The sequence below is a fragment of the Alexandromys fortis genome, unplaced genomic scaffold, assembly GCF_014885135.2.
Source record: "Alexandromys fortis isolate MF-2015 unplaced genomic scaffold, M_Fortis_MF-2015_v1.1 scaffold_11, whole genome shotgun sequence".
Taxonomy (NCBI): Eukaryota; Metazoa; Chordata; class Mammalia; order Rodentia; family Cricetidae; genus Alexandromys; species Alexandromys fortis.
In genome coordinates this window covers 18,245,243-18,261,830 of record NW_026067912.1, presented here as the reverse complement: position 1 = coordinate 18,261,830, position 16,588 = coordinate 18,245,243, and the positions used below count along the sequence as shown (strand labels likewise).

The 16,588-nt window shown below is 36.7% G+C and overlaps 2 protein-coding genes across 2 annotated transcripts; one reads left to right on the top strand and one right to left on the bottom strand.

Moving 5' to 3' along the window:
• Window positions 1-3,150: 3,150 nt before the first annotated feature.
• LOC126499408 (keratin-associated protein 13-1-like) lies at window positions 3,151-3,663 on the bottom strand. Its single transcript, XM_050138592.1, has one exon. The coding sequence runs from the start codon at window positions 3,661-3,663 to the stop codon at window positions 3,151-3,153; it is 513 nt and encodes a 170-aa protein (XP_049994549.1).
• Window positions 3,664-12,197: 8,534 nt separating this feature from the next.
• Window positions 12,198-12,890, top strand: LOC126499407 (keratin-associated protein 13-1-like). The gene has a single exon (XM_050138591.1). The coding sequence runs from the start codon at window positions 12,198-12,200 to the stop codon at window positions 12,888-12,890; it is 693 nt and encodes a 230-aa protein (XP_049994548.1).
• The last annotated feature ends 3,698 nt before the right edge of the window (window positions 12,891-16,588 follow it).

Sequence of the window (16,588 nt, the reverse complement as noted above, 5' to 3'; positions counted from 1 at the left end):
TTTCACACTGAGGAAACTAGAAATGTAAAAGGTGTCTCCCACCTACTGTGTTAAGAGCTACACTGTCTTTTGATCTTCTGTGTATGCTAGGAATTTGACTTCTACCCACTCTCATGAATCCCTGTAATCAAAACAAGTATTTCGTTTTCTTATCAATATACAGACATGTAAAAGTCAAACATAGTTCTTTCCTCACGTATCTCTTAGTAATTTCTCAGTCCGTGAATGCCTTAACTTTTATGAAGGAGAAAGATGTGAGTTTAAATAAAAATATGCATTTGGACAGCTGCGCATCTTGTGAATACCATTATTGCCTTCATCTTCTTGTTGTCAAAACTACATCAAAATAACTCCTTAAGCTTTTCCATATCTTGCACTTACCATTATAATTTTGAAAAGGAAAATCACCCTATTGTATTTGTAGAATATTTTTTTTCAATTTTTGTTTTCTCCATCTGTTAAAACTTTCACACATTGAAATGAAGAAAACTTATCATTAAGATGGAAGACCGACTTTCTGCTACGTAGGGCATTATAAATCAGTATTTTGTGCAAAATATTTAATTTGGAAGGAATATTAGGTAGACTGTGACATATAGTATTGGGAGAGATTATCTAATAAAAATTCTAAGATATAAGCAAAATTGCAGATCAATAAGAAGTTGCATGATTATCAGTTGATGAAAAATAGGTTGCATTCACTCCACTTTGACTGTCAGAAAAAATTCTGAATGAAATCTCCAACACACACAATAATCCCTAACAAGTATAATGGACATTGTTCATATATTCATTATGTATTTTGGGATGTCCCAGTCTGGCTTTGTGTTTCTGGGATTTGATGAAAAACCTTAAAAAAAAAACTATTAAAACCCATGAAAGTGGCATAGAAGTGGGAAATCGTATTTGAATAATGGACTGTGTGCAAAGACCTCATAACTTAATTCCAGAAATCACCATGAAAGGTGGAGATGATTCAGCCCCCAGGCTCACCGGGTGCTGATTTTATTCTGGTTTTGTCTCAGCATCCAGTATTGTTTACTAATTGTCTCACAGTTTTCCCTTTCCTGAGAATCAGCAGGAACTTCATCAGCATGAATAAGGGCTGGTCTAGTGAACCAGGAGTTTATTTTTGCTATGTGTCCATCTAGTGGGGTTCAAGACTGACGTAAAATTAACTATCTTTTGTTAGACTTAGGATCCAAGATGTCTTCATTTTTAAAAAAATTCTTCTAAAAAAAGAGACCACTTTTCATTCAAAGGTGGCATGCATAAAGATCACGGTGAGAGAAATTATTGTTATAATATACAGGACAGTATGCTCATTTAAAAAAGAAGACCTACATAAAGTTGGGTCTTTCTTGTTCCTTTCCAGGGTTTATTATGAGCTGGTCCATGCCCAGCAAGAGACAGTAATGCCCATTAAGAACCAGTAGGTGGAGGTAGCAGGGGAAAGTTAGGTGTACTTGAAGTGCAGGCATGAATTTATACTGTATCTGAACACGTAAAGAGTAATCTAAACCCTCTAGCTACGGTGGTGTGAGCATGCCTCATATCCTTAAAGACAGAACTACTTATTTTATTATTTGAAACAGCATCTAGGACTTGAAACTTTGAAAAGTGATTCTTTTCAAAAGCAATCAGTTAAAATGCATTTTTAATGTAAAGAGAGTTATATTTATATTACCAGAAGAGGTTTCTTGTGAGCATACAACTTGCATAAATTGGATGACATCCCCATGACAGTAGGTGCCATCATTGGAAAGTTTAACATGTAATTTTATTGAAGACACATAGTGTATGTGTCAACCGGATTAGAATAATGGGCCTGGACAATGCCGCAGGGCTTAAGAGAAAGTGCTACTCCTTCACATTCTAGAACAATTCCCACATCTGGGGACTCATAATTGCCTGTATCTCCAGCTCTAGGGCCATCAGACCCCTCCGAATGTGTGGTGACGGCCCTCATGGGCACATAGCTATAATATAATATAATATAATATAATATAATATAATATAATATAATATAGAGCCTATATACATATATATATGTATATACATGTGTGCGTGTGTGTGTGAGTAGGTGTGTTATAAATATTTATTTGTAATTATATAAATTATTATATTTAATTATACATATCATTTAAAATAAATGTTTTAAAAGAAAGAATAGCAATTAAATAAAAGGCCGATTTAAACAGAATGTGCCAAACCTGCATAAGCCCAAGTCAGAAGAAATTAAGGCATGGAGAAGACATGTAGACACATTTTTTTACCCCAGTCATGCAATAATTGCCAGGTGTTAGCTGGTGGACAAAGAAGGGTCAGTTTATTTACTTAATTTTTTTTTAAAGAGTGTAGCCCCTGGTCAATTGATCATACTTCAGTGGTAAGACCAAAGATTTGGGGAACACAATTTGCTCTTGGATATTTTTTAAGGACATAAGGTGGATGGATAGGAAAGGAGGTTGGATTTTGGGACAGTTGGGGAATGAATATGATCAAATAAAACTTTGGAGAAAACAGTCTGAAGGAACTAATTAACAGATGGTGATTGCTCAGTTTGGGAAGACAAAAAGGTTTGTTTATGAATAAACTTTGTACATGACTTTACATTTGTTTTAAAACCTTTCCCCTAACATAAAATTAGTATTTTATTTTTATATTTAAACAAATAAACAAAAAAACTAATAAAAGATGCAAGCCCATGAAGAAATGCTTTTCCCTGTTGGACTGACTCTGGGGTAGACAACTCTGAAAGTCTATCCAAATGTCCTTGAATGTAAGGAATACAAGTAAATATAAAAATAGATGTTTGCAAACAAAATTAAGGAAGCAGTCTAACATGTCATGAGCTCCCCCCAAAAATCCATATCTATGAGCAAACTAAAAATAAAGGATACAATACACTGAGGTGTCAGCTTGCACAGGTTTATTAGATTGAAATTTTAAATTTCAATAGCTCTTGGATGAAAACCAAAGAGAACATACTTAATTTTTCCAAAGTGAGGAGAGAAAGGAATAATTTTAATTTATTCACAAATTACAGAATCTCCCAGAAATTGAAAATCTCAGAAATAACAGACAGAGCAAGAATGGGTAGGTAAGAAAGCAGTGACTGCAGAGTGTAGATACATTGTTTGAAGATGCTCAACAGTAGACTCCTTGGAGGATGTTACCACAGGCTGGTTCATAACAAGGGTGGCAGGTACTAGCAGGCAGGTGAGCTGGATAGCAGAATCTGAACCCATAACTCTGGAAAGGGACGCCAGAGACTCTGCAATACAGCGATTCCAGACCACTGGGTCCACAACCCACTATGTAGCACCTGCTAGATCCACAATCCAGAAAATGGAAGCTGCTGGGCCCAAAGCTCAGAGACCCAGCATATGTCCCCTGGCAGGGACTGCAGGATGTGGAGCTCCTCCGGTAGTAGCAGGCTGTCTGCCAGGGACTCAACACCACATGGGATCTCTGGCAGTTGGTGGGCTCAATGCAGATCTCCTGACAGCCACTGTGTAAAGAGGATTCCTGCTGGCAGGTGCTGGGAGAACAGCTGGTGGTGCTGTAGACCAGGTTGGAAGAGCCACAGGAGGAACCTGAAGAGGGCAGGCAGCGCCTCGAGGAGGTAGAGAAGTTTCCAGAGCAGCAGTCACAGGTCATGTTGAGAGGAGATGTAAGCTCAGCTGGATGTACCTGAGAGGATCCTGAGTTTGAATGTAATCTGTGCAGAGCTGGGTTTATATATTCTCAGCAACAGGTGTGGTACTCAACAGCGTAATGCTTGTCCTGTGTGTTTTGTCCTTTACAAAGTGCAATTCACTAATTTCTCTATAATTATAGAGACATTTGAATGTTTTTTCTGCACAGTACATTTATGGCTGTTGTAATTTCACTGTAACAAAGGACATTGAGCTACTCCTATTTCACAAATGCCACAATTATTTTACACTCAAAATTATTTCATCATGTCCAGGAAAATCCTTTTTCCTCTTGACACACATTTTGTGCATTTTGTCACAGGATGCTATGAGGAAAACATTTTTCTTTACAGGGTATGGGATGAGAGTAACCACCTTAGATTTTGTTGGTGACTTGGAAACACCTCTTTGGACTTGACGTGGGACCTACTGAAGATGAACCCAATAGTCACCGTCCTTTCTCATGTTTCAAAGTATTCTTTGTGATTTAAACAACATAACCCAACAAAAGGATAAAAGGAGAAACAGGGTAACATAGAACCTAGAAAGAGAGAGCAGAAGACTGATTGGATGACTGGAGCTGTGGTAGCAAGAGACAAACTAAGCCTCACAAATGGGAATTTTGGACCCATTGAATGGAGTTCATCTTGTAAGTGCCCAAAACATAAGACAAGGAAATAAATTTTAGATCCAGCACATCTGACTTGTTGCTTGATTTATCACTGATGTGACTCTGGACACCTCACTTCACACTGGTGGGACCATGGTGATTTCACCCCCATCACCAAGAGACACAGAAGATTTAGTGGAATGTGGACCTTTCTGCTGTTTTTTTTTTTTTTTTTTTACAATGTTTTGGGCAATGACTGAGCCCAAGAAAGGCAAAGGAATCTCAGGAAACTCTACCTGCCAGCTTTAGCACATGGTACCCCAGTGGCCTTAAGCAAAAACTGAGCTTCTATAACTCTTGGAGAAATTGTCTCTTCCTACTAAGCCCTCTTAAAGGAAAAATACAGAAGGAGAAATACAGAAATATGAATATATTAAATATTGCTTAAACTATTTTGACTGTAAAATTTATTATTTTATGGATGTCAGAGATTTCAGATGGATGCTAATCTCTGGCATATCTAATATGGCTGGCAAAATCATTTTAGTTGATTACTTATTTAAAAAAAATCTGTGAATTTTAATTTGGACACTGGTCACCTGGTATCTAAGTAATGTCTGCTAAACAAAGTTTTAGCCCCTAAAAATTTTCTAAAGAGTAAACATAAAATAATAGATGTTATGTTCATTGGATATCAGTAGAAAAGAAAGATATATTCATATGCAAATTTTGACAAATAAAGTTTTATTTGTTTTAAATCAGTTAAACTCATGTCAATACTATGTTTTGTGTGTGTGTGTGTGTGTGTGTGTGTATGTAATGAGGTATAAAGCACTTTTATGTGTGAGCAGCTAATATGCTGCTCCCTTAGAAAAATGAAGTGTCTGTGAGAAATAAAGTTTAAGTTAGATTTTACAAATACACACACGTGTATTTCATATGCATAAAATATACACAGACATAAGCACACATTTAATAAAATTCATTTCCTGTGTTACCTTGTTTTATAATAAATCATAAGGTCCCAATTACAACTTTTTGTTTCTATTGTTTGAATAATAATAAAATATAAAAGTCACGATTAAGTATATTATCATATCAAATGTAATAAAGTGAAAAACTTAAGAAGCAATTTTTGTGACTATTTTGAATATGTTAGTCAGTAGATTTTTAAATAAATTATGACATTGCATTAATCAAAGTATAATTTTAAGGTATTTTAAAAAGTGTATACCATCTATACTTCCAATAAATTTTTTCATTACTTTGTCAATAATTTTATTCATCCCTGCCTTTTATATTACTTTTTAAAAATGTTATGCATATTTGTATTATGTCTTTACAATATTTGCATAACTGGTGCAGTTCGAGGCCAGAAGAGGGTGTTGAATTCCCTGAAAACAGAGTTACAGATGGTTATGAACCACCATGTGAGTGTTGAGAATTAAATCCAAGTCCTTTTGAAGAGCAGAGGGTGTTCTTAGCTATATTGCATGATTACATTTGAGCCTTTGTTTGATTGATTTTAATTTATAATTGTAAATTTTAATAATCAAATCATGTGCATGTAAGCAGAGGACTCAAAGAAACAGGAAATGTCCTTGAGATCTATTGAGAGTAAAACAGACTGCCTTGGTCAGTGGGAATATCCTGTGTTAAGATTGGCCGTCCGCATCCCTCTCCTTTTATTTTCTCTAGGCTCAGTCATTCCTTAGAGTAGTGGATCTTAATCTTCTTAAAGCTGTGACCCTTTAATACAGTTCCTCATGCTGTGGTGACCCCCAGCTGTAAAATTATTTTGCTGCTTCTTAATAACTATAATTTTGCTATTGCAATGAATCATAATGTAAATATATGATATGCAGGATTACTGATATGTGATCCCAAAAGGTCACAACCTATAGGTTGAGAATCACTGCTCTAGAGAGAGTTTATCTACAATATTCTAAGCAAAACATGTGCAAATTATGTCAAGAGTAAAGAATGGAGATTCTTCTAGAAATCATAGAATAAATATTAGTGTAAATCAATCATGACATTCCTGTCATAGGAACAGCTTATTATATTTGCAATTATGAAAATCACAGCAGCCACAAATACACTGTGCAGAAACATGCTCAAGTTCAATTAAATTAACAGATTACTTCTGAGTTGCACATTTAAAAAGTTGAAAGCTCAAAAACATGACAAGAAAATCCTGCTGGGTACTACACCAACTGCTGAGATTATACAGATGCATCTCCCCACAAGGTAACACTGAACTCAGAATTTTCTCATTTGTATCCAGTTGAGTTCATATTCATATCGATGTGTCCTTCAAAGGCTTTTTTTTTTGGAATATTCAGTACTGGCTTCATTAAGTGTTATCTGCTCTTTTTGGGTTTCTGTGTGTCTCTTGATAGCCCAGTAATTGTCTACAGCACTATCAAATATTCTCTCAGTACCTGTCAACTGAAGTCCTCTCTGTCCAACGATTATTAGATGACCCAAGACGCTTCCCAAAGTCTTATATCCTGTCTACCCCTGTCATATGTTCTGCTATTACTATAGAACGTCATGACTTACAGCCCCTGTGAGAAAACTTACGGTGGATTTCTGAGCTTTTGTTAAAGGAGCTGCCATTCCAGATCCTATGCATCTAGAAACTGCCACTTGGCTGTGAATCTAGTAGTTTCAGATCTCTGAATTATGGCTTCCCTTCTACTAGTTGTATGTCCTATGATACCCATCCCATATGACATTTTGTACTAACAGCCTTCTTATTACAATCCAAACTGAAGAATGGGCTGTATGGCATCAATTACTAGATCATTATATTCTTACAATATTGAAGTCAAAGTCTCTAAACCCTTAACTAGTGCTTCCACAATTACCCCTACTGCTAACAGTTTCTTTTACATCTTCACTTTCTGTCAGATTCTCAAATGAGATAAGTGAGTAACCAAATTATGCCTTATTTTATCATTGAATAATTTGGCACAATTTAACACCATAATATATTGCTCCTATTATTAATATTTTGCTCATAGCTTTTGCCTTTGCAGATTTGAATGACTAATTAATTATAGGTATGATTGTTCAATTGGGTTGAAAAATACATACATTGTATTGTGGTATATTTCTTATCCAGAGTAGCCAATTCCTGGAAGACAGTCCTTTGTTTCTGTAGACATTACTCAAAAACAGTGAGTATTGCTCTGATTTGAGGACATTAATTTCTGCTCATCCAGAGAAAATAAGTAATAAGGACATAATCAATTAAAAAATAAAATTGAAATATTGTAGAATTCTCAAGATGTTTCTTATACACCGAGAAAAAATAATATATTATGTAAATGTAGATTATCATCCAAAAAAACCCCCAAACCTAAAAGTTTTTAGATAGACAAAGATTGTATGTGAGAAAACCATAGTTAGGGAGGTTACGAAAACCTCCTAATACTTCTCCTAGGCTCAGCATTCAGCAGCCTGTGAGCCAGGTTTCCTAGAAACTTTGGTGATATTTTATTACTTAGTCTCAAATGAGAATTTAAGTCAGAGACATGGAAATGATTTTTTTTGGACTATGATCTTGGACAGCAGGTGTTACTATACAAATAAATAAAAAGAAAGGATAAAGTAACATCTTAGAGTCACTTATTCAAGGCACAACTGCGGTGCAATACTCTAGAGATTTTCAGGCATGTTCTGGAGAGGCTCTTGGAACTTTCTGCTCAGGGATCTGATGACACAAAGGGAAAAACATTTCTTCATCAGCTTCTATCTTTTACTAGTTAAAGTTGTGTAATTTCCTGCATCCTTTCAACTGTGTAATGGAGGAAAAATAGGTGGAACCATTTGTTTTCCTAATATGACCTTCGAGATACCTAAGTACACAGCCAAAGAAGTATTGTGAAAACTCTAGGGAAGATATTCATAATATGTTTGTAAACCTGCAATAATGTGCACCATGTCATCTATGGGAGTGTTCTACATGAAAAAGTAATATGAGACAAAGATTTTCCTCTAGCTTCAAGACACATAAGAGAACAAAAAATTATTAACAGTTTCAGACTGAAGAAAAGGAGGACTCAAAAGGGGTTTGAAGTTTGCCTGAGTTTGTACACCAAAGCCTAGTAAAAATGGAATTCTTGCAGTTATCTCCATTCTTTGTTTTTTCCTGAATTATTGTTTTCTAAATATATTTCATTATTGGTGTAATCAAGTCTCTTGTATTTTTGCCATAATGGAAATTGACTCATATGAATAGATGGAGTCAATTGCACCTATCTCATTATCCTCATGGAGAGAATTCACAATAAAATATAAAAAAGAAATACCAAAAGAAAAAGAAAAAATATGCGTAGGTAAAGAGCTTTAGGAAAGTTAAAAATTTATTTCAAAACAGTTTTGTAAACTATCATTTTTTTTACAGTTTTGTAAACTATCTCCTACCAAAGGATTGATTGGTAGGAGAACATTTGATGAAATCTTAAGATAAAATTTCAAGAAACCTTGAGTGATACTCTCTAACTTATGATTACTAATGTCAGAGCATTCAGGTTTAAATTCAATGTGATAGACACTTAGGCTGCCTCTATTTCCTGGCTATCATGAATAGCACACAACTGAACATGGATAAAACTCATCTCAGTATGAGGATAGATATAAAGCACATACAGCACATATGATATAAAATACACAGGGCACATACCCAAGAGTAGTCTAGCTGGATTGTATGCTAGGTAGGTCTATTTCTAACTTTTTGAGGAACATCTGTAGCGACTTACACAGTAGTTGCACCAGTTTGCAATCCTAACAACAGTACATAAGTGTTACCTTTGCACCAGAACCATGACAGCATTATTGACACTTTTTTAAAAATCTTAGCAATTCTGAGTGATATAAGCAGAAACTTCAAAGTAGTTCTGATTTGCATTTCTCTCGTGGCTAAGGATGTTGAAAAGTTTTGAATACTTTGCTTAACCGTAAACATTCTCCTGTTGAGACACGCCATTTAGTTCCATTCTGTATCTTTTATTTTGTTTTTGTTTCCTTGGTACTTTTTGTTATTCTTTTTTTTTGCATACTTTCAATACTACCCCTCTGTCTGATAAACAGCTAGTAAAGACATTCACTCTAGTCTGTCTCTTCTTTCAAACAATAGTTCCCTTGAAGGACAGAAGCTTTTTTGTTTAGTTTTAGAAGTTTCTATTAGGAAAATTGGTCGTCATAACTGCACTACTGGTGTACTATCGAGATTAAGTCCTAAACTGAAACATAGTTCCTACTTTCTCCACTAACATCCAAGGGCTCAAGTCTTAGGTTGAAGTCTTTGATTCACTTAGAGCTGAGTTAGTTTTTGAGAAGGATGAGAGGTAAGGTTCTAATTTTATTCTACTGCCTACAGCTTTCTAGTTTTATCAGTGTCATCTTTTGAAGATGCTATCTTTTCTCCAATCTGTATTTTTGACCTATTTATGGGATAATGGGATCTAGATCTTTAATTGTATTTCAGTGATCAGTTTTCACAACTGAGATCAGACCAATCCATGAACATGGGAGGTCTTTCCATAGTCAAATATCTTCTTTATTTTTTTTTTACTCAGTGTTGTAGAGTCTTTGTTGCACAAAACTTTTATATTTTGTGTTAGTTTTTCACAAGATTAAAAAAAAATTTTCCATCAAGCTAAACATAGTGGACAATGAGGACTACTGAGACCTCAAGAACAATGGCAATGGGTTTTTGATCCTACTGTACCTAGACCTGGATGGAGGTGGGTGGTCCTTGGACTTCCCACAGGGCAGGGAACCCTGATTGCTGTTTGGGCTGATGAGGGAAGGGGACTTGATTGGGGGAGGGGGAGGGAAAGGGGAGGCGGCAGTGGGGAAGAGACAGAAATCTTTAATAAATAAATAAAAAAAAATCCAGTATCATTGCCAGGATTTTCCTTTGTAAGTTCATACTTTGATGAATTGGTCATGAAAATATGGTACACTTATACAATAAAATATTATTAAGAAAAATGAAAATGCAAAATTGGTATAAAAAAAAAGGAAGCTGGAAACAATCATTCTGCGTGAAGGAATAGAAAGCCTGAAAGACAAGCACTCATGTTCTCGTTCCTGCACGGATATTTGCTTTGAATCTTTTAAAATGTGTGTTTGAATTGGAAAACTTAAATAAGTTAGGAAAACAGTAAAGGTCAATCAGGAATCTTCTAAAAGAGAGGTAGTTTAATTCAGATGGTAAGAAAGTTAAATGGGCATATTGGAGCAAGAAGTATTAAGAGGAGTGATGGGCAGGAGGATAAGGAAGAAGGGGATGTGGGAAGAGATAGCTAAAGACTTTTTAAAAAAGCCAAATAGAAATCAACTACTATAGAAGGTACACACACACACAAACACACACATACACACACACACACGCAATTTACATACAACAGGGATTCACTGACTGCTAGACAGCATAGGCTATCATACATAGCTCAGTGACAGGAATGTGTTACTTCTTTTAGAGCTGTTGGTGAGCAGACACCCTAGAGCCCCAAACATTAAAGGTTAATTGTCATTGTTCTTGGTTATCCTCAAGACCTTGATGATGAGACTATATTGCTAAAGACAGTACATACTTGAGTCAAAGATCATGAAACAATCATGTTTCTGACATGGAAGCTTAAACTTTACTGTCTTGTTTTCAAAGATCTGGAAAGTGGCATCCATGTATTCTCCACCAACTATATGTTTTATTTTCAAAATTGCACAGATAAGATTTGATATATTTAGTCTTCTTGCACGTTCTTCTTTCTCTAGCATCTCTCAAAAGAGAAGGCCCAGGAAAAAGATAAATGCCTCAACACCTATGCAGACTCAAGGTGTTTACATAGTAGCAGAAGAGGGAAACTGGGTTAAATTGGTCTGTCAAAGTCTCCTAGAAATCCTTTTATATCTCCTAGGCTCAGTCGCTATCTCATAGCAATCCCTGAGGAGCAAGTTCTGCATAAACCTTAGCAGAAAGATCCATATTCAGTTAAATGTCTGTAACTTAAGGTATAAGAAGTGGAATCCCACTGCTGAACAGACGAGAATCCAGGGCTGCCTTAAGCAGCTTGTCAGATGTACTGGATTTCAAATTTATTTAATCCTATCAACTACTGGCCATTTACCCTCTTAACCCCCTTCTAATAGTGCAAAACTTAACACTTGTGAGCTACCTCAGCTTCTCCCTTACTACCCCAGTCTTTCTCTACCTACGCTCACTGTTATTCAGTTTTTCTTTTTCTTTTCTTTTCATCCTCAACCCCCTTCTCTCTTTTTCTCTATGTATGTTTGTCCCTTTTTACTGGAGGAGGAAAATCAAACAAAAGGGTAGTGAGGAGTGAAAAACATGGGATATGTTTGAAAATGTTAGAAACGATGATGGTGGTAATAGGGTTAATCTTCAATAGGTTCCAGTCAAGCCCAATGTGATGCTACCAATTTGTGAACAAAAAGCTAAGTTCCTTTTGCTCCATACCACCTGAAGAAAAATAGTTCCTCAAAAAAATCCAGTGGGGGAAAAAACACATAATAAGTATGTCATGAGGAAAAAGAACATGATGAAATGATCTTTGGTGTCCAACAATCACAGCACTTAGGACACAGCAATAGCTGATGGCCTTTTGCTCTAACAATGAAGTTACAACAGCCATAAATATACCTTGAGGAAACTATTCATAAGTAGCTGCTATTACAGAGAAACTTGCAAGTATTACATTTTTAAAGGACAGAGCACACACAGGACAAGGAAGACCATGTTGAGTACCACACCTGTTGCTGAGAGTATATAAACCCAGCTCTCCACAGGGTGACATCCAAATTCAGAGTCCTCTCAGTCGCATCCAGCTGAGCTCATATCTTCTCTCAACATGACCTACAGCTGCTGCTCTGGAAACTTCTCTACCTCGTGTGGGTGCAGCCTGCCCACCTCAGGTTCATCCTGTGACTCTCCTTGGCCCAGCAATCTTGTCTACAGTACCACCAGCTGCTCTTCCAGTACCTGCCAGCTGCACAGTGACTGTCAGGTGACCTGCACTGAACCCACCAGCTGCCAGAGGTCCTGCGTGGTGTCCAGACCCTGCCAGGTGGAATCCTCTGTGAACACCGGCTGTCAGGAGAACTGCATTGAGCCCACCAGCTGCCAGAGGTCCTGCGTGGTGTCCAGACCCTGCCAGGTGGAATCCTCTCTGAACACCGGCTGTCAGGAGACCTGCATTGAGCCCACCAGTTGCCAGAGGTCCTGCTTGGTGTCCAGACCCTGCCAGACAGCCTGCTACTACCCGAGAAGCTCCACACCCTGCAGTCCCTGCGAGGGGATATACGCTGGGTCTCTGAGTTGTGGGTACAGCAACTTCCATCCTCTGAGCTATGATTCTAGAAGCTTCTTCTCAGGGGACCGTGGACCCAGGGGCTTCAGATCTCTGAATTATGAAATCCCTGTATTTCCTTTCTTGAGTGATGTGTCCACATTCTGTTACCCATCTTACTTGCTTTTTAATACCTACCAGCCTTCATTTTGTGTTCCAACATGTGGGCCACGTCTATCTGGAATCAGCTGTTAGCTCTGTACGTTCTACAGTATTGTGGTCAATGTCTCTATCCTATACCCATTTTTCATGCTTATCACTTACCTCTCTCCTCTCTTTTTTCTAATAGGAACTTCTCAACTTCTGGTAGAACCTGGGATGTGTGTATAATCACAGTTATGCTTTACTGACAGTAATGCTGATATATACCATGCTGTTTGGTTGTTATCCTACAGTATATGAAAGTGAAAACTTTATTATAATAAACTTGTGCAATCTGACACCTCAGTATATTGCTCACATTATTATTATTCTTGTTCTTACTATTAATTATGTTTTCTTTTACAGATTTGTCACACTAAATTATATATTATGATTCTGTGGTTAGATCTTAGGAACAAATAACTTGGTATATTTTTTTGTGACCCTTATTTGAAGTAGTTAATTGTAGGAAGACTTCCATTTTTGTCTGCACACTAGGTACGTTGACAGGGGAATTGTGTGAGATTTAGGGACTACATTTCTGCTGATTAATGAAACAAAGTAATTAAGCCGATGTCTATATAGAGAAAATAATTGCCTAAATCTAGTATTTAAATGTAAATTATCAGCCAGGGTTAACAGTGAATCTAAAATAAGTCTCAGGACTGACACTTTGTTTTTATATAAATGCTGGTTTCCATGCCCCCACGGTTGGGGAATATCTAATCTCCACATGTAAGTAAGGACAATCACAGTGATCCGGCATCAGGCTGTGCTGGCAATCCCTTGGTGCTACTCCCAGGTGCAATGTCAATCAACATGAGTAATATATCTAAGCAATATTGAGCAGCTTTTAGTCACTAGTGTTAGCCAGATTTTAAAAGAATGCACATCAATGTCTTGGGTACAGTTTGTTTTGTATTGGGTTGTAGAAAGCATTATCATGGGTTCTATGACATTTTAAGGAAAAGAAAACATTAAATGGGGAAAAATCTCTAGTAGGAAAGGGACTATTTTTTTACAGGGAAATAAACAGGATGCAAAATTCCAGGGACTTTCAGAGGCATTTAGAAAGACTTCCAGAAAAGTACACCCCAGTGTCTGATTCCGAGGCAAAATCATTTCTTCACTGGAGTCTCTCTTTCATTGGTAAAAATCATAAAATTTTCTAGTTTCTCTTAACTGTGTGAAGAAAGAATGACAGTGGGGTCCTTCTATCAGTCTAGGATGATGTTTGAGATACAAATACAGAGCCAGAAATATATTGCTTAGATTGCAGGAAATTCATTGTTTAAAGAAGGAACTTGGCGTGATCAGAGAGTCCGGTTTTATCCCATGCTGTTTCAGTCACAGTCCAGCTGGCTTTGGTGAGTTCCCAATATGGGAGGCTGGGAGGAGGCGGAAACTTTTTTTTCTTATTCTCAATAAAAAAAAAAAAAAAAAAAAAAAAAAAGAAGGAACTTGGATCCACCATTAGTGCTGTGTGTTGTAGCTTTCCCTTTGATCACCTATGGCAGAATGTTCTGAGGAAGAAGGTAATATGAGACTAGGAATTTAATGTCTAGACACAAGACAGAGACTAAGATTGTTAACTTTTGTTAAGACAGGAAGGCGGGGGGGGGGGACTCAAAAAATATTTGAAACTTGCTAAAGTCTACATAGCAGTGCTCAGTAGACCATGAATTTTTAAAGCGGTGTTGGTTATTGGTTTTTTTTTCTTGAATAACTTTTAAAAAATTTACAGCTCTAAGTGTAATCAAGAAGTGTTTTATATTTCCATTAAAAATCACTTCATAAGGCAGTTCATTTCATCTATTGCATTTATCTCATTACTCTTAAGTAAAAGGCCCATAATAAGAATAAAAATAAAATTATTGATTTAGAGAAAGATCTATATGTGACTTAAACTAATTTGTTTGAGAAAAAATTTCCTTAGTTATTATCTATTATTATATATAATGACTGAATGACAAGAAAACAGGTGACATCTTAGCAAGAAATACCTCGTAAACTTCAGCAGTACTACGACATGTTTTCTTCACTTACACTATTATTATTGTCTTTATCACTCAGGTTTTAACAACAGTATGACAAATAGCATGTGTTCTTTTCAATAAAATTGAACATGAAGGAAAAAATAAATATACTAAGTGGGAATATATATTTGATGATTATATCGATTATGTTAACAGATGTTATTTTGATATATTCATTATATTATTATAGTATATTTACAAGTAAATTTTATTTTCAGCTCAATTGCACTATTCCAGCAAAGATCAATTTTAAAACAATGTTAAAAATTATATTCTATGAGTTGTCCACAGATTTTGTTTTCATTAGTAGCTTTAAAGGGAAGGCTTCACATGGTTACCAATCCTTTGCATGTATGTTACATTGGATTTTTATTCAGAGAGAAATGTGGAAAATGGGTGGAGCCTTAAAACGTTATTCTGGGGCCGGGTGGGTGGTGCAGGCCTTTAATCTCAGAATTTGTGAGACAGAGGCAAATGGATTTCTATGAGTTTGAGGCCAGCCTGGTCTACAAGAGCTAGTTCTAGGACAGGCTCTAAAACTACAGAGAAACCTTGTCTCGGAAAAAAAAAAAAAAAGTTATTTGGAATGAGGCAATCCAGCGTAGAAAAACAAACATCTCATGCTCTCAGTCATCGGGCTTTAGTGTTGGGTCTGTAGATTTGGGTGTTTGATTTAGTGCGTCTGCGGAGGTGAGCAAACTAGAAAGGGACCAATAGTGGGAAGAGGAAAGAATGATACCAAGGGAGGAATCAAAGTAGAACACAGGTGACAGGAAGCGAAGAGAAGAATAATGGGGAGGGATTAAAGGGGAGAGGGCTTGAGGGGGGCATAGAAAAGGGTTGAGCAAAGGATAGGTAATTCTAAAGATATTTTATGGAAACTTCCTTTTGTACTATACAGAGTTCATCCATGTAGTGGTATTTCGTTTGTGTTCTGACGAATAAAGCTTGCCATTGTGGTCTGATGGTCTGTACAGACAGACGATGTGATAAGACTGGGTGGAGACAGGAGATTGACCCTTTTTCCATCTGAGGAGTCAGAGAGGTAAGAGGTGACTGTGGCTGGTTCTCTACTTCTCTGATTTCTCAGTTTTTAACCTGATGTCTGACTCTGGGTTTTTATTGTTAAGGCTAATTAGAATCACACATCACATCCCGAATGCCATGTGTTGACAAATAAAAAGTCCTGTGGCAAATGTGAGATACCTGTTCTTGAGTTTTGGGTGAGGTGTTCTAAAGCACCCCAAACAATCCAAGTTACTGGCCTTGCTTTTGGTTGTACACTAAAACATGATAATAAGATCACTAACCTTCTCTATTATTTAATTGTCTGCAATATCGCTTTTACAGGATTAGATAGTTACATACAAGGCCTTGGTTTTAATTCTGCTGTACAACTCATACTAAGTCCAGTGAGTAAAAACATTCAACATTCCTTAGATACTCTGCTTTATGATGATGGATGAGGAGCCATGGAGAAACATCAACTGGTGTGGGAAGTCCTTCTGTATATGTGTTGCTTTTATTGGTTAATGAATAAAGAAGCTTCCTTGGCCTGTAATAAAGCAGATTAGAGATAGGCAGGGAAACCTAAATTGAATGCTGGGAGAAAGAAGGCAGAGTCATGAGAAGCCATGGAGTTACCTTAGTGGAAGGATGCTAGCTGCTAGATGCAACCTTGCCGGTAGGCCACCAAACTTATGTTAAAATTATAAA

Coding starts and splice junctions, on each gene's coding strand:
- LOC126499407 (XM_050138591.1), top strand. CDS start 12,198: ATGACCTACAGCTGCTGCTCTGGAAACTTCTCTACCTCGTGTGGGTGC.
- LOC126499408 (XM_050138592.1), bottom strand. CDS start 3,663: ATGACCTGTGACTGCTGCTCTGGAAACTTCTCTACCTCCTCGAGGCGC.